This window comes from Alternaria atra (genome assembly GCF_907166805.1).
Source record: "Alternaria atra isolate CS162 genome assembly, contig: 35, whole genome shotgun sequence".
NCBI classification, from domain to species: Eukaryota; Fungi; Ascomycota; class Dothideomycetes; order Pleosporales; family Pleosporaceae; genus Alternaria; species Alternaria atra.
This window is the reverse complement of record NW_025091334.1, coordinates 1,295,276-1,316,214: the sequence shown is the minus strand read 5'-3', so window position 1 is coordinate 1,316,214 and position 20,939 is coordinate 1,295,276. Positions and strand designations below refer to the sequence as shown.

Here is a 20,939-nt window from a genome sequence, read left to right as displayed (position 1 = left end):
CTTCAAGGCCTACCCCTCTTGCAGCCGCCTGTATGTTGTCGCCGTCAAGATAGCAGCTTTCCGGCCCTGGCCTCAAGTCACAGCCCCTCACAACACCGCCGCTGTCCCACATCGATCCCCGCCCCAGAAAACTTGCCAGCCCACTCAACATGGCGTTCCTGTTCCGGAACAAGCAGAAGAACAACCTGGAGCTTACTCGCTCCATCAAAGAGCTTACGTTGCGGCTCGGGCAGGAGGACAAGCCCAACCCCAAGGTGCGACCAGACGACTGCCATCAGGCGCTGGGACGACATGGCTGACATGTGATAGCTAGAGGAAGGACTTGCATTGGACCTGCAGCAGATGAAGATTAGACTTCAAGGCACACCCGGTGGGTTTATTCTTCTTGTTCCACCATGTATCTGCAAGCCAACCTGCTGACCATGCCAAAGACACCGAAGTCAATCCAGAGGCAGTCTTCCAGCTCCTTACGAGCATCCTGAACGAAGACCTGCTCTACGCGCTAGCAATAAACATACACAAGCTTCCGTTCGAGTCGCGAAAAGACGCCCAAGTCATCTTCTCCACCGCATTTCGCTACAAACCCGCTGGGCAAGCCACGCCCCAAGTATTGGAGCACGTTGTCGCATACCGACCGGATATCATAATAGCGCTATGTCGGGGTTACGATAGGCGAGAAAGCGCCATGCCCTGTGGTGGCATTCTCCGCGAGGCGCTCAAATACGATGCAATCGCTGCGCTGTTGCTCTACGACGAGCCAATGGAGGATGGAAAAACGCTTGACTTGGGCAACGTCAACCCTGATTTACCATCTTCTGGCAACGGCGTCTTCTGGAAGTTCTTTGACTGGATAGACAAGGGCGCATTTGAAGTTAGCGCTGACGCATTCAACACTTTCAGGGTAAGTTGTCTGGTTGTGAATAGCAGCGTGCCCACTGACACTTGATAGGAAATCTTGACAAAGCACAAGCCACTAGTTGCTACCTTCCTACAAACCAACTTCGACGCCTTCTTCACCAAGTACAACTCGATGTTGGTTCAGTCGGAGAGCTATGTGACGAAGCGCCAGTCGATCAAACTGCTGGGCGAGATCCTGCTCGACCGGGCAAACTACAACGTCATGACGCAATATGTGGATTCTGGGGAGCATCTCAAGATCATCATGAAGCTACTGCGGGACGATAGGAAGATGATCAACTACGAGGGCTTCCACGTCTTCAAGGTTAGTGGTGATGAATGCGATTGTGTGTGTGTATATGTATTGACAAAAGCAGGTATTTGTCGCCAATCCGAATAAATCGGTCGCTGTGCAAAGAATCCTGATCAGCAACCGGGACAAGCTGTTACGATTTCTGCCGTCGTTTCTAGACGATCGCACAGAAGACGAGCAGTTCATCGACGAGAAGAGCTTCTTGATCCGGCAGATTGAGCAGCTTCCACCAGCACCGGTTGTACCACCCACAGCGCAATAGCCAGCGTTGGAAACGAGTATGGTGTCTATCTGTTTGGTTTTGCATATGATGGCGTTCGAGGTTGGATATCCTTGGAGTTGTTCCCATGGCAGGCGCAGCATCGTCGGCGCATTTTCCATTGATGGATGTTGTGGATGCAGGGCGGGGCTTACCGATGCAGGGCCCGCAGTGCGTTGGGCTCGGAATTCGGATCGTGGTGATTCTGCTTTTTCAAAAGTATGCTCGCGCATGCTGACCCCTTGAAGACCCAAAAATAGGTGTCCAAGGGATTGTAAAGACGTGTGAGCAATCCGACATGGGGCACATTCACACATTACATACTATGATACATATCAGGTGCTTGCGTGCTGTAGTCGGGATCTCGTTTGGACAGACCCGGTTCCGCAAAGACATCTAGACTCCATATTTCATCACGCGGTGGATCTCCCGCGGCGAGCTTCCCCGCTTAATCGCTAACTATGACACGTGGTGATGATTGGCTGCTACTTTGGGTCGTCTGTCGGAGCTCGCGGCCAAGCCAGTGTCGCAGATGGCAGGGCCGTAACAATCAAAACGTCGTACCTGCGGCAGACGGCTTACATTGTCACGTCTGGTGAATTGTACCTGCATCGTTTCTGTCGCGTCGAAGCATCCCTTGACGCATCCTCCCGCTAAGCCCCTGATGCTAGCCCGTCGCTAGTCTAGGCAGGAAACCGGCTCTTCCTCCTTCTCGGCTTGGCGGCCAGACTAAAGCGAATCAGGTGCACGCCGTCGAGCAGCATGACTTCAGAGGGGGCCCGGATAACTCGCTGGCTGCAGTTGCAGGACACCGCTACACACCAAGGCCCGCTGCTTAGTCCGGGGAATGAATTCCCTCTGAGAACCTTGCCGTCTCTTCCCTCCGCCAGCTCCCTCTCCGACCTGGGCTCGGATGAAGGTCCCAGAGTCTCGCAACCACGCACCAACATCGCGAAACTCATCCATCCACCCACCCCTACCATGACGGATGAGCAGACGGCAGCTCGAAGACGTTCCTCCTCGCTCGCTGGCGCTACCCTCCCCACTAAGACAGACTTGAAGAAGCATCGACGGCACCGTTCCGACCACATTGCTGAAGAAGGAGAAGAAACCTCGTCGGGTGCCGACCATTCCGATTCAGAGTCTGACAGCGACGACGCCGAGCTCGACGACATGAGCGCAGACGGGCTCGAAGATGACGAGGAGACGGGCCTCACCAAGAGAGACAGGCGGAGACGTCGGAGAAGAAAGAGGAGGAACACGTTGCTCGACCAGCGCATCATTCCAGACGATACATATACAAAGGAGGAGAAGAAGCTAGCCGACCAGAACCTACTCAGATCGATGCTGGTCAATGGAGTTCTCATTTGTTTATGGTAGGATATCACACACAACATCGTCTCCAACTGAACTAATTTGTCTAGGTACCTCTTTTCCATATCGATATCTGTCTACAACAAATGGATGTTCAAAGAAGCCAAGGGCGACGGCGAGACCAAGAATATTTTCCCATTCCCGCTATTCACGACATGTCTGCATATGATTGTCCAATTCACGCTCGCATCGCTCGTTCTATTCCTGATACCCTCCTTCCGACCTCGACACGATTCCCTCAACCCTCACGCTGCCGGCGCGCGCGTAGAGCCCCTGGACCCAAAGAAGCCGCTCATGACCAAGTGGTTCTACTTTAGCAGACTCGGTCCGTGTGGTGCAGCCACTGGCATGGATATCGGCTTGGGCAACACGAGCTTGAAGTTCATCTCGTTGACATTTTTCAGTAAGGGATGAAACCTCATTTCTGAAAACACGGCTAACAACGACAGCTATGTGTAAGTCATCTGCACTCGGCTTTGTCCTCATCTTCGCCTTCCTCTTCCGCCTCGAACAGCCCTCCTGGCGACTCGTATTCATTATCCTCATCATGACCACCGGTGTCGTCATGATGGTAGCCGGCGAGGCTGCCTTTCACACACTCGGCTTCATTCTCGTCATGGTCTCAGCCTGCTCATCCGGCTTCCGCTGGTCCTTGACCCAGATTCTGCTCCTACGCAACCCTGCCACGGCGAACCCATTTTCCTCCATCTTTTTCCTCGCACCCGTCATGTTCATCAGCATACTTATTCTCGCGATACCCGTGGAAGGCTTCTCCGCGCTCATGGAGGGTCTTTCACACCTATTCGAAACCAAGGGCACTGGCCTCGGCATTGGCATTCTTTTGTTCCCAGGAGTCCTGGCCTTCCTCATGACTTCGTCCGAGTTCGCTCTGCTAAAGCGCACTTCAGTCGTCACGCTTAGCATTTGTGGCATTTTCAAAGAAGTAGTTACCATCGGAACCGCAAATCTCGTTTTTAAGGACCCTCTAACGCCTATCAACCTGACGGGGCTCGTCGTCACGATCGGCAGTATCGCGGCATACAACTACATGAAGATCAAGAAGATGAGAGAGGAAGCTCGCATGAACGCGCATCTCCAGAATCAGGAGGTATATGCGCCTGTCAATACCGTAGACCCGTTGGAGCGCGACAGAAGAGGTAGCGTCGTTGTGCGACCAGGACAAGGCATTGTACGCAACAGTCTCCAACTTGCGCCCGGACTGAGTGGGGCATCAGTAACTGAAACCCCAGCGAGAGCAAGCCCGATCAAAACAGCGCGGGACACTGAGTAGCATACAAATGTGTAGCAATCATTTGGATTTCAGCGTTTGCATTGGGTATTTTATCGTATTTTGTAGCATCATAGGCGTTTGGGACACACGGGTAGTGGAAGGCGAGCGTGCAACTGCCGCTGTGGGATCACTATACCCTTTCCTTGAGATTGCATCTGAACCACATTCGCTATGTACCACCAATAACTATTTCACATGTTTGGAAACTTGATTTTTTATCCTGGTCGTATTGGGCAAGTGATGATTAGCCACGAACAAGTTTGTACGGTTCGACGTGTTGTAGTGCATGTGGTAGCTCAGTATAGAGACCAATCAACCACAGTGGAGACACTTCGGTGATCGCCATAGAGCCGCGGAATTACGGTCTAGACATGAGCCTTGGCCGCAGTTGCCTCACCAGGGTCATGCACGTCAAGAACAGCTGCCACTTCCACCTGCACAAGCACATGTACATCTGGCGTTGAGCGTCAGTCCGCCTTCACCCCTTCTCTCCTTCTCTCGCCGTTTGCCCACGGCATTCTATTTCGGGCAAACGTCCGACTTGTAAGCGTGCAGCACCCCGTTTCGCATAACGCAGGTTTCAGAAGCCCCGAAAGCCCGGCAGTAAGCTTCGTCGTGGTTTTAAGTAGTACTGATTGCCCACGTGCACCAATCTACCGCCGTCTCTCTGCCTCCCGAGACACGCGCAGCACCGCCTTCGCTTTCCCTCTTTGACCGCGACATCACGTCGCTTTACTGCCGCCATGCGGCCCCTCACCACGCTCCTGGCGCTCCCGTTGGCGCTGTTGCCTTCGCTCGCCCTTGCGCAGGATCTCGAAGTCCAAGTCACGAAACCGGCCGAATGTACGCGCAAGACTCAAAAGGGCGACACCGTGTCTATGATGTACAAGGGCACGCTGCAGAGCGATGGCAGCAAGTTCGACTCGAGCTATGACCGAGGGACGCCATTCAGCTTCACGATTGGCAAGGGCCAGGTCATCAAAGGCTGGGATCAGGGATTGTTAGATATGTGTATAGGAGAAGGAAGGAAGTTGACTATCCCACCCAATCTGGCCTACGGAAACCGCGCTATGGGCACCAAGATTCCTGCGGGATCGACGTTGAGTATGTTTGGCTAGTGACGCCAGTCTGGGACTGTCTAACCGTGGATGCAGTTTTTGAGACGGAGCTCATGGGCATCGATGGTGTAGAGGCGGAACCCGCGAAGCCTGTTGAACCTGCGCCACCTGCTCCCGCGAAATCAACGACTGCCGTTACGGATGATAACGTCAACTCCAACGACGAAGAAGCCACGCCCGAAAATGTCGCGAGACCTACCTCCACACAGTCATCCGAAGCCGTGCCTGCAGAGGCCAAGCCTGAGAAGACTGCAGCACCTGCTGCTGAGCCTAGTAAAATCGCCGAAGCGCAAGGAAGCCCAACAGATGGCGAGAGTGGCAAGGGCGAGTGCAATCTCCTTGGGAACTTTGCCTTGCTTGTGCAGGGTGCTCTCGGACTTCTCGCAGTATCCTCTCTCGCAGTCAAGAGACTGAGAGAGTCTCCACGAAGGCCGATGAAGATCTGGTTCTTCGATGTGTCCAAGCAGGTTTTCGGCTCTGTTCTGTTACATCTGGCAAACGTCCTAATGTCCATGTTGTCTTCCGGTAAATTCGACGTAGCAGCGACGACAAGCGCGACCACGCAATATGCTGGAACGAACGAAGAAGGTGATCAACCGAACCCATGTTCATTCTACCTCCTTAACCTAGCTATTGATGTATGTACATTCTCACAGGCCTCTGTATCCCGCAACTAACAATTCCAGACCACCATTGGTATCCCCATCCTCGTACTCCTCCTCAAGATCCTCCACGCTGCATTCGCCAAAACGCCGCTTGCCAACCCCCCAGAATCCATTCGTAGTGGCAACTACGGCCAGCCCCCACGCGCAACCTGGTGGCTCAAGCAGTCCATAATTTACTTCCTCGGCCTCATCGGCATGAAACTCTGCGTCCTTGCCATCTTCGCTTTCCTGCCCTGGATCGCATGGGTAGGAGACTGGGCACTCCGCTGGACCGAAGGAAACACGGCGCTACAAATCACTTTCGTCATGTTCATCTTCCCCTTGATTATGAATGCGCTGCAGTACTGGATCATCGATAGCTTTATCAAGGATCCTGAGCATGGAAGTGGCAGTGGAAGTGAGGGCAGATACGGTGTTGTTGGCGATGAGGACAGTGAGGATGAGGATGATGAGGAGTGGTTGGAAAGGCAGAGAATGAGGCGTGAGGCGGGTATTGATGGCGAGGATAGCGATGTTGAGGCTGCTGAGGGCGACCCGTTGAAGGAGGCTAATCCTACTGTGCTGCCCGCGAGGAGTCGTACTTTGAAAACCGGCGGCGAGTATGATCCTGCGACTGATGGTTCCAGTGGCAGCATTAAGACGAGGACGGAGTAGGTTGCTTTTGCATGATGATTGTAGCATTCACATTGTCATCGGATCAAGTTTGTTGTCAACATTTCATAGCGCACCTGGGTTTGTAGGAATAGATATGCATCATCTGTGCAAGAAGAAACATTGGTATTGTGCAAATTTTAGGACTACGCGTATAGCACCAGTTGGATTCTCTACAGCATAGGCTTGATCTCAGCCGCTTCCTTAAAGTCAGCACCAGTTTTCGACCGCACTTCGTCCACAGTAACACCATCCGCAAGCTCAATGAGCGTCAGACCCTCTGTAAAGTCGACATCGAACACACACTACCAAACGTTAGTTTCCTGTGCCAGTGGTCTAATCGAAAAGAGGTAACTTACCAGATCCGTGATAATCCGACTAACACACGCCTTACCCGTAAGCGGAAACTCGCACTGCTTAAGAATCTTCGGCCTCCCCTTCTTATCCGTATGTTCCATAGTAACAACAACCTTGGTAGCCTGCGGGTTAGACACCAAATCCATAGCACCACCAAAGCCCTTGACCTTGCCTGGCAACATCCAATTCGCCAGGTCGCCCCTGGCGGAAACCTGCATAGCACCGAGAATGGTCAGGTTGATCTTTCCAGCGCGAATCATACCGAAACTCTCTTCTGAACCAAAACACGATGCACCAGGGAGAAGGGTAACCGTTTCTTTACCCGCATTGATGAGATCAGGATCTTCCAGTCCCTTTTGCGGGTAAGGGCCGAGACCCAAGATGCCGTTCTCAGATTGGAGTTGGACCTCGACCGAAGGGTCGACAAAGGAAGGGGCGAGCATGGGCATGCCGATACCCAGGTTAGCGTACATGCCATTTTTGAACTCCTTGGCTGCGCGGCGGACGATGCGTTCGCGTTTCGATGCTGCGTCGCCGGCGCCCAGGGCAGAAACTGCTTCCTGGGGGTCCTTTGCGTTGACGACTTTTTCAATCTTCTTTTCCGCCGTCGATTGGATTACGCGGTCGACGTAGATGCCTGGGACGTGGACGGCGTTGGGAGGGATGTCGCCGACTTCGACAATGTGCTCGGCTTCTACAATGGTTACTTTGGCGTTGCGCGCCATGGCACCGTTGAAGTTTTGGGCCGAAAAGCGGAATTGGACGTTGCCGAGGCGGTCGGCTTTGTAGGCTTTGATGAAGGCGTAGTCGCCTTTGATGCTCTCTTCCATTACATAGCTCTTGCCGGCAAATACTTTGACGTCGCGGGGGGTCGAGTATTGCGCTACGCTGCCGTCACTGTTGTGCTTGAGTGCTAGCTCTCCAGTTTGCACAACTGTGCCAAAAGCAGCGGGTGTGTAGAATGCTGGGATTCCGGCACCGCCTGCTCTACACCTTTCTGCTAATGTGCCTTGGGGTGTGAGTTCCAGCTCCAGCTCACCAGTGAGATACATCTGTTCGAGGACCTTGTTCTCGCCCACGTAGCTTGCAATCATCTTCTTGACCTGCTTGCTTTCTAGCAGTAGGCCTAGACCCCCTCCAACTACGCCGGCATTGTTGGACACGGCAGTTAGGCCTGTGATTTGTGGTGTACTTTTCACCTGGTGGATGAGTGTATCTGGGACGCCTGAAAGACCGAAGCCTCCGCACAACAGCGTGCTGTTGGAGGACATGTCTTCGATGGCCGCTGCGGCACTTGGGTAGACCTTGTTGATCTCATTGCGGCGGAGAGATGATGAGAAGGAGCGTGAGAGGTTAAGATATGTCTGCTGATGTTAGTAACAGCTTAAAAATGATTCCAGGGATATGGAATGACCTTTGTCGTGCTTCGCGAAAAGGTTCGCGCTGTGCGAAGGGTGAGGGATATCGACGGCATGCTGTGCTGGACTGGGTACAGGTGCACACACTTCCAGACTATGTTATACAGCGCTCAATCTACAGACTGGAGAGGATTATACAAGTGACCGTGGGGAGGGATGTTCCGCCCTCTGAACTCTATACATTCAAGTATCGTCGCAGCCTCGGGAAGCTTTAGTATGGGTTGCGTCGGCATCTTCAAGCGGGAGGGCGGAACAGCGCCGACGCGGAATGTGGAGGAAAATCGAGGGTCTGGAAAGCGGAGATGTCAAGTACTGGATGTTGATTGGGTGAGGGTGGCTGACTCAGGCAAGGCGCGGCTATGTTTTCCTCGCCGCCCGGAACATTGACATCAATCAGTAATGCTGTGGATCTCTCTTCTTTTCCACATTTACACCAGCCACGTATGACCTTCATGTCTGACGCAAAGCTGTCTCTTGTAACCCGTTCACCATTCCAACGGTCTGTGGTTGTTGTATTAGACTTCTCCCGTAGTCGAAGCGCGATCGCCTATAAACAGGCAAGTGAAATGAACATGTCGAGAGAATGCGATGTGGCATGCCTCTAGCGAGTTAAGGAGTAACATTCCGCTCTTGTCTATTCTGATTGACTTACATGCACTATAAACAAGCGCAGTCTTAGACTTATCGACGCCAAGTCTTTCCAGCATGCTCTCCCCATGCCGTTTCCTTGTCATTCCATCGTTCCATCTGTAGTCGTAGTCTTGGTTCCAATGAGTGCTCAACAAGGGCTCCTACACAAGATTCCTCGAAACTGTTTTCACTATGTCTTCGTCGCTTCTTGGGCTCCATTTATGAAGCACATATACTCCCGGGATGCATGAGAGAATGAAGGCATCCTTGGGGAACACTGTGCTCAAGGAAGCTTACGAAGCAATACAATTACAGCACGAGATTCATTTCAGACTACGATAATTCAGAAAGACTACTAATGACTGCGGAAAGGCTGGCGCAGAATGGCAAGCTCGCAAGCAGGCCTTGAGGGCACTCTCGTGGAAGGAGTCCTTACCCGCTGTAGCTGCGCACTGTCAAGTAGGCCCATCTTTGGAGTCCGAGAGACCCGGAGAGTGGGCTGCGTCTAGGGCGGAAGAGTTTGGCGAACCGTATGGCCTCTTTCTAAACTACACCACTACGAGCACTGAATGTATGCGCTGAAGATCTTGTTGGTGGGTTTAGGAATGTAATGTCGAGCTGCTCAAGTGGTTTGAGGTCTGAGAGAACGATGAGCTAGACGGGGACGTTACCGTTGGAGCCGAGATGCAGGATGGTGGAAAATTTGCATGGTATTGGATGAAATCTGGGACGGAAACTGATCCGATGTTCTACCAGTACAGGGTCATGACTCTTGTATACAGGATAGCGAAGATTCATAGCGACGTGCGTGATGTTGTCACAGTACGAGTCAAGTAGACATCTGTCATCAACAGTCCCTTTCCACGTCTCACGAAGTCATATTCAAAGACTCGTGGCAGCCTTTATACATGAAACACAACTCTTCTCGCTGATTTGAGCTTCCTATATACACCATCTTCCAAACACGAGGTACTACATTCTTAGTTATTGGTCCGTACCAAATAAACTACACAGACGAACAAACGCCTATAGTACAATCTCAATCAACCTTACTCGTCATCGACGCTAAACTAACATAATGGGTTCTCCCATATCAAACTGGCATCTCTTTTAGCTTGTCCTCATTGCAGTACCCCATAAGGCCTACTCGGGTCCCTTAACCAAGAGGAGCGATGCATCGCTTCTCGATTCGGGTACAGCGGTCGCGGGAACCATATTCATGAGTTTGATTTTGGCGTCCATATCGTCGATGGGAGCAGCAAGCGTGCTTTCTGATATTGTTTCAGTCAGTATATCTCATGGGACAACTGCGCTGGATGAATCGAGTGCGGGTGGCTCACCCACTGCCACCAAGACGTCCGCTCAGCCCTACGAAACACTAGATTATGGCCCAGTCAATACCCCCAACTTGGGCTACAAACACAGCAACTCCACTGTCCTGAACCAGTGCGACGTTGCCGTCAAGGTCCAACCGATGGGCGGAAACCGTGCGGACACGGAAGGATATAGCACACCAGAAGAACAAGTCTTCTACCTCTATCGCTCCAGGGGAAAATGACAGCGAATCCTTCCGTAACGCATGGGTATCTCCAGACGATACCACAAACGGCCGGAACCCGGACACAGACAAGCTGTGGGGTCAGGGAATTTCGCGGAAGATACCCTGGGCCGAACGTCCCCACGATTAAAACATCACGCAGTTCGAATACGTATTGACACACAATCCGAAAGCTCAACAAGATCACCGTCTCCTCTGGTATGACGTTTCGCTTCTCAACTGCGGCATGCTCGCAAATACGGCCAGCGCCGATTTCTCCGCCACGGATGCCGACTACTCTGCTTAAATGGGACAGTGTCCTGGATACCAGGGTGGGCTGATGTTGACGTTTGAGCCTTGTGAGGGCCTTTCGACTACATGTCCGGAGATCAGTTGCGAAGGGGAATGCTGCGATATCTACTATTTTGATAGCAGGGAACTAGAACCGACGAAGCAGTATGAAAGTGAGTTCAAAGGAGAGATGATCTTGCACTTGTGTGCTAGAAATGTTTAGAACGAAGGGGTTCACGGTCATTCTTTTGATGGATCTCGGACGAGCGATGTTGTTCTGTTGACTTGCTAGGTTCGAGCTTGTTGGAAGTCCTGTAACAGACATGTTAATGATCAATCCTTCTAGCCTCTTGATGGTGTTTTTTATCTTAATTCAAAGGAAAGATGAACTGATATGCCTGTAACGTAATTTGCAACACATCGCCTGTCGAAATTGTTGCTGTTCTTAGAATTCTTATCGTAGGGGCGAAGATCCGCGATCCGATCGGCGATTGCGTTTCGTGGTTGTTACAGATGTAGAGCTCCGCGGACCAGTGGTTCCCAAGAAGATCGATCTGATTTACTACGGCTGTGGCGTGTTGACACTGCGATTGTCTGTAGATCTGTATTTGTTCGTGATAAGCGCTGTAAGGTACCCGACCTAGAACCGTTTGATGATGATTGGTCGGGTTCGTGTTTCCGGAGCTCGAAAGGAAATTGCGGAAACTCGCGGACATAGCAGAGTCGTGGTATAGAGGCCACCGTCGCGAAAGTAAGCTACCCGGTATCAAGATCTATATGCCGAGCATTGAGCGGGCATGATGGTGGGTACGTGTGGTGTTCGCACGTGAGGCAGGTACCCGCAGTCCAGCTGACGGTTAGAGTTTGATATAGTTTTGGATCGCAGCTTGTCACGTATGGCAGCTCTCGGCACTCTATCACATTGTCTGGAATGACAGCCCTGCCGCACCCGACAGTTGCTAGAATAATAGAAGCGCCAAAGCCGCTGAGGCTTCCCAGTGTAGACTGCAAGATCCAGATGGGCGGTCCGCCCTTGAGCATAATGACACCACAAGTGGTTCCATTATGGCTACTCGTAGGCTGGCGCGCATTTCGGACCGAGACGTGACAGAACGGCCAAATTTGCGGGATAGCGTATTCAACACGTCAATCGAGTGAGGGACAGCAGTACTAGTAGTGAGGCTCTTTAGTATAGGACGTTGGTGCGGCAAGCGTCTTCGAGGCTGGCGGACGAAAGAACAGAGCGCTAACCCCAATTAGGCAGACATGGCAAACAGTTTCTCCAAGGTTGCAGGGGAACCCAGCCAATTGGGACAACGTGGCATCCCGTTAGTTATCAGCCACTGCAAAGTAGCAGTTCTGGAACGAGTCAAGAAGCGGTCGTGGCAGGGGCAGGGGCAGGGACAGGTGGCGCAATAATTGGAATTGTAAACATCACGATGCGTATTTCCCGTGAGAAGCGAGGTTACGGTGTGGTGGTGGTAATGGTTGGGCGTCGTTGTCAGACTCGGCTTAGGCACCCGGAGGCGCGGCTACAGTCCCTGATGACGTCGGGCGCCAAGGTTCGATCATAGCGAAGGCGGCTCTCTGCCAACAATCAATTTCGTCCAAGCGGGAGGCTGTAATGAGAAAGGAGCAAGACGGTTTCCCGCGCCAATACACATCATTTACGCGATCCACGATCCATCCAAACTGCTTTTGTCCAACGCGTCCCAGAGTGTCCCCTCGTCCTTTCTGTAAGTGTATGCGGGCGTGTGTGTTGAAGTCCTTCGGCGCGAGGCTATCCTGCTCCTGATCCTGGCATGAGCCCACCACCTGATTCTTACTCACCAAGCACTCCCAGCTTGCCTTCTGCGCCCCGGGGGGATTCGGCCTTGACTGGCATTCTGATTGACAGCCTTAGTACCACAGGTGGTCATTAGGTCGTGTTGTTGAGTTGTCCATGGTGCTGAGGCCTCTACACCGTTCATTCTTGCCAGGAGCACACTCCACGACGTCATAGCTCACCATCCCATCTATGCTCCCTATTACCTCGACCCCATCACGATACCACTTGCGCTTTACGTGGGAGACTGGGGAATGCAATAATGACCAAGGCCCCGTCCACCTCTCCTAATTCCAAGCGAGAGAACACTGCGACGCCACCCACTGCCCGCCCGCCACTGCAGAGACTGGCCGCCAGCGACGCGAAACCATACCAGTCGCAAACCTCGCTACCCTCGCCCCGGACCCGGCCTACGAGCGAACGCAGCGATGTTGGAGTCGTCAATACCGAAATGAGTGAGGCAGAGAGCCAGCCGGGCGACGAGAAAAAGGAGGGTGGTGTAGGAGAGCAGGGCGGAGACGATGCGCCACTGAGCGAGGCTTCGCCAGACGAGATGGAAGTGGAGAGACTGCGCGGCCTGCAGTTGAAGATGCTGCAGCAACAGCAACGTGCGCGTCTGCGGAGCTCCTCGAACAATGCCTCTGCTACGGCCCTGGGGTCTCGTCGCATATCGCCCATCAAGGAAGAACCCATGCCGGGCATCTCGCCAACCCTTGAGGGAGCCTTCAGCAGTCCCACACCAAGCCCAAACCCGCTACCCACAGGCCTTACCACATCAACCGAATCCACAGAGTCCGCAAGAACCATTCGTGGTAGCATGCCACCTACGCCCGCCACCCATGCCGTCCGAACCCCATCGTACCCTTTCCCTTCTGTCCCAAACACACCGAGATGGGCTTCGGCATTTCACATGCCCTTCACCAGTTTATCGCCCACAGTAGCTGCGGGACAATCGCGAGAATATGCAGCCCCGCAAGAGCGCATCGCCTCTGAGAGCAGCACCCCCGCCGCATCGAGCACACCGTTTGCCCCGGGAGGGAGATATTACCAAAGCCTGGACGCCGAGGATCCGCGATTTCCGAGTCCTAATCTTTACGAAGTCGTATTGCGCCTGGGTGCCGAGCCCGGTCTTCCTGCTTGGTGGACCGCTGTGACTTCCATCATGCGCGATCATTACGGAGCAGAAAGAGCGACCTTGGCAGTGCCAGCGGACGCATCAGATATTGAGAATGTGCCATGGGGACAGAAGACCAGTTTCACTGCCACGGCCAACGACGGAAGTCCCCACGCAGCTACTTATCAGGAAGCAACAGGCTCACAGAGTCACTTTCCATCTGAAGAGGAGTCGGGCTCGCGTGAAAATGAACATGCAGACATACCACCTGCCGCCATGATTCCAGAACGCAGACCGAAGCTATTTTCGCATCATTCCTTCGCAGGCCACGAACGCCAGAAGTCGAACACGTCGCCAGATACCCTAACACCGGCGCCGCTTAACCGGCCAAGAGGCCCAATGAGGGCGGCGAGCCATGCACCCAACATGTCGGCAAGACCAGAGCATCCATTAAGACAGGTTTCCCAAGCTTCCTTTGACGGCGCCTCTGCTACATTTGCTGGATCGACTCCAACAGGTGGTCCTACTTTCAGTGACCCAGAGTTCTCTAGTGTGGGAGAACCTTCATCGCCCAATGCAGTGTATCACGTACTTCGAGCTCTTGATCATGAACCAGATGCCCTCATCGACAACACAGGCGTCAATCGCGTTTTAGAAAGAGGGCGTTTAGTAACTCTGACCAGAGACTACTCGAGTTCCCATGCAACATCCAAAGAAGATCTGAACAAGGACAAGCTGGAACAACCCAAGCCTTCCGCAATACAGGGCAGTGCTGCTGCGCAAGAAGCCCAAAAAACTGCTGCTGCTCGTGGCCGTGCTAATCTAGCAACCAATGATCCCCGTTTGCCGCAACGTTATGAGGAGTACGAGCAGTACCCGAGCTCACCATGGGCACAGTCACCCGCCCCGTCACCAGCTATCCAGAATGATGCTGATGCTAACCCCTTCTTCAGCACGGGAAACGTCGACGAGGAGACTTTCAATCCATCGCGCTCGCCGCAAGATTACACACAGTATGGTATGGTCGAGGCCATTGGTGTTGACAAAGCTAGCACCGTCACACACATACCGCTGGTACATCCCATCCTATCGCAAGCAATGGCGTCGCCGGCTACTTCTACGCCATTACAAACGCCGGCTATGACACGACGGCAATCTGAACAATCCATATCGACATCGCTGAATAAAGAAGGTTTTGTTCGAAAAGCTCCCATTGCGATCCTTTCGATACTGTCGCCTATCGTGCCATATCCACGTAACCTCACCAACTCACTGAAGCATCTTGGTCCCCACCTGGCTACGTCATTTTCTAACGCTTGGCATTTCACAAACGCTCAGGCTCAGGTCGCATCGGTCCGACAACGGCGTATGACAGCCGGCACTTCAGGAGGTATTAGCCTGCCATCAGATTCGGACAGTCTTGATGATTTGCTGCACCTTGACCTCGAGGATATCACAAACTCGGCAGCAGGTAGCGTTACTAGCCCTTCCGACTACTCTGGTCGATCCAAGCATAGTCCTGGTGGCTCCATCGCCGGAACTCCAGGTTGGGATACTTCTTCAGTCGGGTTTTCGAGTAAACATTCCATCGGTGGCACGCCTGGCCATCTCGCAGGTAGTGAAGCGGTTGAAAGTTACTTTGATGCTAGGAAACAATACGGCAAGACACTGAACCCGCCGACGTCGACTCCACACGACCAAGCAGCACGGAAAACCGACAAACGTTCTGCAAAACGAGTGACTGTGAATCCTGTTGCAGAACAGGTCAACGAGGATGTTACCAAGGGCCTGAACGAGAAGACAGACGAGTCATTGAGCAAGCGTCGCGCTCAACTGCAAAGCGCCTCAAACCGTGGACACTCATTCCTGCACTCATACGGTGCGGACTTTAGCTCGTCATTCCAATCCTTGCCAGCAGCGACAACACCAGGTGGAAGGCCCCAAGGTCAGCATGGACACGTGAGAAGACCGTCCATCACTGAAACGTCCGATATGCCACCTCCCTCCGAGAGCCTACTCAGAACCATCACCGACTCATTACCGGTTCAGATCTTCACCGCCGCCCCAAATACTGGGGCCATCACTTGGGTGAACTCCAAATTCCTCATATACCGAGGCCAAGATCAACGCCAGGTATTGCAAGACCCATGGGATTCAATCCACCCAGAGGATCGCGACTCCTACCTAGAAGAGTGGAGCAGATCTCTACGCACTGGGCAACAATTGCAGAAGAAAGTGAGACTGCAAAGGTTTGACCACTGCTATCGATGGTTCTACGTCCGTGTGGCCCCACTTAAGAACAAACGTCAACAGATTGTTCATTGGATTGGGACCAACATGGATTTCCATGAACAACATACTGCTGAGCTAAATTCGGCCCGGCAACAGGAGACTGCTGCTTCAGAGGCCAAATACCGCGCGCTAGCGAATTCAAGTCCGCAGATCGTATTTGTCGTTTCAGATCGGAGGGGCCTGACGCTCTGCAACTCCCAGTGGATTTCTTTTTCTGGCCAGAGCGAAGTCCAGGCCTTGGGCAACGGCTTTTTAGAGCACGTGCACCCCGATGATGTCATCAAGTGTAAGCTTCCACAGTTGGATGAAGACGGAGTTGCCAATGTCCCTACTTCGATGCCAGCAGACCATGGGCGAACCGACTCCAACTCGTCCGATGCTTCGTCGGAGACGGAGAGAACAATCACCAGCCCTGGTGGATCGACGACGACTGATCGCATGGACATGCCTCAGGCCAAGTTGTCGAAATTAGCGAGCACCGGTATATTGAGAGTTGCCAAGGACGCGCACGGGAGAGCATCTTACTCTACCGAAGTCAGACTGCGTAACAAAGATGGCGAATACAGGTGGCATCTGGTCAGAATCCTGTTGGAGAAGTCGCTCTCTGAAGACGGTGATGAAGAGACTTGGTATGGTACAGCTACAGACATCAACGACCACAAGCTGCTCGAACAAACATTGAAGGAAACTATGGACGCGAAATCCAAGTTCTTGAGTAACATGTCTCACGAGATCCGAACGCCCCTGAATGGTATCTCCGGCATGGTCAACTTCTTGCTCGATAGCACGCTCAACTCCGAACAGTTAGAGCATGTCAACATCATCAAAGCCAGTACTGACAGTCTGCTGAATCTCATCAACGACATCCTTGATCTGTCAAAGGTCGAAGCCGGCATGATCAAGCTGTCCATGGAATGGCTTCATCTGCCGTCGCTCCTGGAGGAAGTCAACGACTTGAACATGGGCTTGGCCATACAGAAAGGCCTTGAACTCAACTACCTTGTGGATGAAGGAGTACCAGCAGAAGTCAAGGGTGACAAATTCCGCATTCGACAAGTTCTTCTCAATGTGGTTGGCAATGCAATCAAATTCACCGAGCAAGGAGAGATCTTCATTCGATGCAAACTGCAACCACCTGATCGTTCTCGCCCTCTACGTGACAACGAGACCATGATCCGGTTCGAAGTTGTAGACACTGGTCAAGGCTTCACTGACGCTGAGGCTAAATACCTTTTCAAACGATTCAGTCAGATCGATGCTAGCAGTACGAGGCAACATGGCGGAACAGGCCTCGGCTTGGCTATATCAATGCAATTCGTCGAACTGCATGGAGGTAGAATGGATGCTCGAAGTGCGCCAGGCAAAGGCTCAACGTTCTTCTTCACGATCAAATTTGGACTCCCAACTGCCGACGACTACCCCAAGCCCCAGGTGTCAACCCCAGGAACGCCAGCTTTCGAGACTCCGCTTTCGATGCCACCGGTACTTTCGCTACCACCCCAGCCCTCGGCTCTCCAGAAATTCGTTCAGTCGCAGAATCCAGGGCATGCACAGATCAAGCGCGTATCAAGCGTGTCGTCCGAGAAGAGCGAACCTGCCAAATCCCCGGCGTTCAGCCTGTCAGCTTCTGAACGTTCACGTGAATCCCCATCTCTCTCGTCCGGAAGCTCGGACCATTCTTTGACAAGCGCCGCACTTACGGGGCAGTCGAGCCTACGTTCGGAAAGGTCGTCTGTGTCTTCTTACTTGCAGGAAACTAGCCCCGCTCCAGACCCGGATATCAAACTAGCTCTGCCTCCCAAGCGATCCGACAGCGACCCGCAGGCTCCCAAGCCCGACTCTTCAACGTCTGTTGGGTCGGACCAGACTCTCCGCGCATCCTCACCACATCGTAGTCTTTCGCCACTTGGCAGCGCTCTACAGCCTCCCATGTACTCTATATTGGTGGTTTGCCCATTGGAACATAGCAGGGAAGCCACAATTCGACACATCAAGAATACACTTCCTCAAGGAATACCCCACCAAGTGACAGGCCAGGCTAGCGTCATTGAGGCGCAGAAGATGATGGGTGGTGACAATCCGGTGCTGTTTACCCATGTCGTCCTTGTGTTGCACGACACTGCCGAGGTGCATGCCATCGTGGATCAGATCTTCAGCTCCATGGCGTATGGTAACACGTCAGTTGTCGTAGTCTCGGATCCGTCACAGAAGAAGGAGCTCATCAAAGAAGCACCAGTATATGATTATGAGCAGCTTCATCTTGATCGACGCCTGCAGTTCATCTACCGGCCGCTCAAGCCATCAAAGTTTGCCATTATATTCGACCCACAGAAGGAGCGTGAGTCCAGTACGGATCGCAACCAAGACAGCGCGCAGCAGGTGGTGGTTAGCCAAAAGCTCGTCTTTGAAGAACTCAAGCGTCGTGTGGGTGGTAAGAACCACAAGGTCTTGCTGGTTGAAGACAACAAGATCAACCAAACGGTTAGCATCCTCCCTTTATGCTGCATGCTTGTTCATACTAATTGTTTGTAGGTGATTTTAAAGTTCCTCGCCAGAATCGCGATCGAAACAGAAACAGTTCAGGATGGTGTTCAAGCTACTGAAACTATCTTTTCTAAGCCACCCGGCTACTACTCTATCGTTCTTGTAGGTAGCGACGTTGGTCTCTTTTGTTCCATGCTAACGTTGTTTAGTGCGATCTACATATGCCCAATAAAGATGGGTACCAGGCTTGCAAAGAGATACGGCGATGGGAAAAGAAGCATAGCTACCGTCGGCACCCTATCATCGCACTCTCTGCCAACGTTCTTGGTGATGTATACGCAAAGTGCGTAGAAGCGGGCTTCAACTCGTATGTCACAAAACCTGTCGAGTTCAAGGAGCTTTCTCTTGCCATGACCAAGTTCCTGGATCCGGTCGATCCTTCAAAACAGCCTGCCCTCATGAAGAAGAAGTGAGAGCGGCTATCTTTACTTTCACGTACACGCACACACATTGCATCGAGGCATGGTACTCGATTTTGCTCCTACCTGCATCAGCGAACGGCGCAGTTGAGGAAACACGGGACGTGCTACTAGGCACATGGGACACGACAGTTGTCCACGTTTTACTAACAACGCACTAGAGGTGCGTTTTCCTCCTCGGGATGTTGTTCGCATCTTATATCCTTATTTTTGGTTCTTCATTTGAATTGGTTATGGACGTAATGGTTTCGAGTGAATGCATGAGCATTTAAAGGCGTATTGTTACTTTGGAATGCAGCTGGAGGAGAATCATACCCCTTGGCATAGTCGGTTGGTGGCATTATGACGGCAATTTCTGCTTTGGAATAGAAAGAGGGGGATACCAGCAGGCACTTGATACACATCGGGGTATGGCCAGGGATGATGATGCGAATGCAGTCCTAGAGATGAGGGTGAACTTGTACGATAGAGACGATGTGATGGAGACGAGAATATATTTTAAGATCAACAATATCGGCTTAACATCTTTGGCCTCTTTCGACGTGTCTAGTGGTGCGAAGAACATGCACAGGGTCAAAAAAAATCCCACGCGACCAACATGAATACGCTAAGCATGCATCCCCGCGTCAAGAAACGCTCTCTTTACCCCCCAAACCCACGATGCAAACATCACCACTTGCTCCGCCGTTTGTCATCTCGACCCTCATTGGCTGGGCTGAGATGCACCTGACATTGCCATGGCGCTGATTGGTGGACATGTACAGGGGGCTGTATTGTCGTCATTGTCGGCCTGAGCTTCCTAATCACCCAGAGTCCGAAGCACCCTTCTGACACCTGTCGTGGGCTCATACTGTGCCGTCCTTCCACCGCTCCTCCTAGTCAGACCCATCGTAGCATCGCGCATTGTTCTACAAATTCTTAATATGGCTTCTGCGACCGGGATACCGCCAAATGTCGCTGCGGCGCGCGGCCAGAGCGAAGAAGAGCCTCTTCTAGGCAGAAGGGGAGATGCTAGCCAAACATCTGGACAGGCGCTTTATCATAACCTGTGGATTGGTACGTACCGTCAAGTTGCGCGACGAATGGATAAGAAGGAAGAGATGCTAACGGAACCGCAGGCACCGCTCCCATTGCGCAAGCAGGCATATGGATTGTAAGCACACCTACGACGATCCGAACACAATATATACTAACATGCCAATAGCTAGCAGCCATAATCTGGGGAGCCATCTTCTCCAACAAACTCATCTTCTTCTCCGCGCATCCAGTAAGCCACTCCCTTTCCAGGCCTCAAACACTAGCTGACCACTATGCTCGCACAGCTCCTCAACTCCGTAAGCCACAACACTACTCTAGTCACCCCCTCTCGACAACCGTATCATTGATACCCTACTAGGCCGGCTTCCTCCTCGCCATCCAAGCAGCACTCGTCCTTCAACCTACGCACACCCCCGAACAGAAGCGCTCCGGCACCCTTGCCCACTTCCTCTTCCACGTCGTGGGCGCATCGGCGCTTACAGCCGGCCTTGTCATCATCGAGATGAACAAAGCTGGACCAGGCCACGCACACTTCGAATCCGCGCACGCGCGTCTCGGTCTTACCTTTTACATTCTTGTGTACATTCAGGCTATTGTTGGCTTCACGCAGTACTATGTGCCGCAGCTGTATGGCAGTATTGATAACGCTAAGAGCGTGTACAAGTACCATAGGATGGCGGGCTATTTCATTGCGGTTCTGGGACTTGCGACCATCTGCGCGGCGACGTGGACGACATATAACTTGAACTTGGCGCATATCCAGCATTGGGCTGTTATTGTGGCTAGTGTGTTGGTGCTTGTGGGTGTTGTGCCGAGGATCAGGCTAAGTAAGTTTGGTTTTAAGACGGAGCAGGGTGAGGTGCGATTGCAGTAGATTCACGAGGTGTTACGATTGAGCAGTATTAG

At 52.5% G+C, this 20,939-nt stretch overlaps 6 protein-coding genes across 6 annotated transcripts; 5 read left to right on the top strand and 1 right to left on the bottom strand.

Annotated features, from left to right (window-relative positions):
• Positions 1-149: 149 nt before the first annotated feature.
• Positions 150-1,472, top strand: ALTATR162_LOCUS11344 (uncharacterized protein; the record flags this gene model as incomplete). The annotated part of the gene is made up of 5 exons (XM_043318986.1): positions 150-254; positions 310-370; positions 432-901; positions 950-1,222; positions 1,275-1,472. 5 exons carry the CDS (start codon positions 150-152, stop codon positions 1,470-1,472), a joined length of 1,107 nt encoding a protein of 368 aa, XP_043174921.1.
• A 978-nt stretch (positions 1,473-2,450) lies between these two features.
• ALTATR162_LOCUS11343 (uncharacterized protein) lies at positions 2,451-4,134 on the top strand (the record flags this gene model as incomplete). Its single annotated transcript, XM_043318985.1, has 3 exons — positions 2,451-2,845; positions 2,894-3,246; positions 3,293-4,134. The coding sequence occupies 3 exons, from the start codon at positions 2,451-2,453 to the stop codon at positions 4,132-4,134; spliced, it is 1,590 nt and encodes a 529-aa protein (XP_043174920.1).
• Positions 4,135-4,877: 743 nt separating this feature from the next.
• ALTATR162_LOCUS11342 (uncharacterized protein) lies at positions 4,878-6,571 on the top strand (the record flags this gene model as incomplete). Its single annotated transcript, XM_043318984.1, has 3 exons — positions 4,878-5,238; positions 5,289-5,890; positions 5,939-6,571. 3 exons carry the CDS (start codon positions 4,878-4,880, stop codon positions 6,569-6,571), a joined length of 1,596 nt encoding a protein of 531 aa, XP_043174919.1.
• Positions 6,572-6,741: 170 nt separating this feature from the next.
• Positions 6,742-8,399, bottom strand: ALTATR162_LOCUS11341 (uncharacterized protein; the record flags this gene model as incomplete). The annotated part of the gene is made up of 3 exons (XM_043318983.1): positions 6,742-6,873; positions 6,928-8,289; positions 8,340-8,399. 3 exons carry the CDS (start codon positions 8,397-8,399, stop codon positions 6,742-6,744), a joined length of 1,554 nt encoding a protein of 517 aa, XP_043174918.1.
• A 4,489-nt stretch (positions 8,400-12,888) lies between these two features.
• Positions 12,889-18,989, top strand: ALTATR162_LOCUS11340 (uncharacterized protein; the record flags this gene model as incomplete). Its single annotated transcript, XM_043318982.1, has 3 exons — positions 12,889-18,513; positions 18,565-18,678; positions 18,726-18,989. 3 exons carry the CDS (start codon positions 12,889-12,891, stop codon positions 18,987-18,989), a joined length of 6,003 nt encoding a protein of 2,000 aa, XP_043174917.1.
• A 929-nt stretch (positions 18,990-19,918) lies between these two features.
• Positions 19,919-20,907, top strand: ALTATR162_LOCUS11339 (uncharacterized protein; the record flags this gene model as incomplete). The annotated part of the gene is made up of 5 exons (XM_043318981.1): positions 19,919-20,051; positions 20,114-20,148; positions 20,200-20,262; positions 20,318-20,329; positions 20,392-20,907. The coding sequence occupies 5 exons, from the start codon at positions 19,919-19,921 to the stop codon at positions 20,905-20,907; spliced, it is 759 nt and encodes a 252-aa protein (XP_043174916.1).
• Positions 20,908-20,939: the final 32 nt, after the last annotated feature.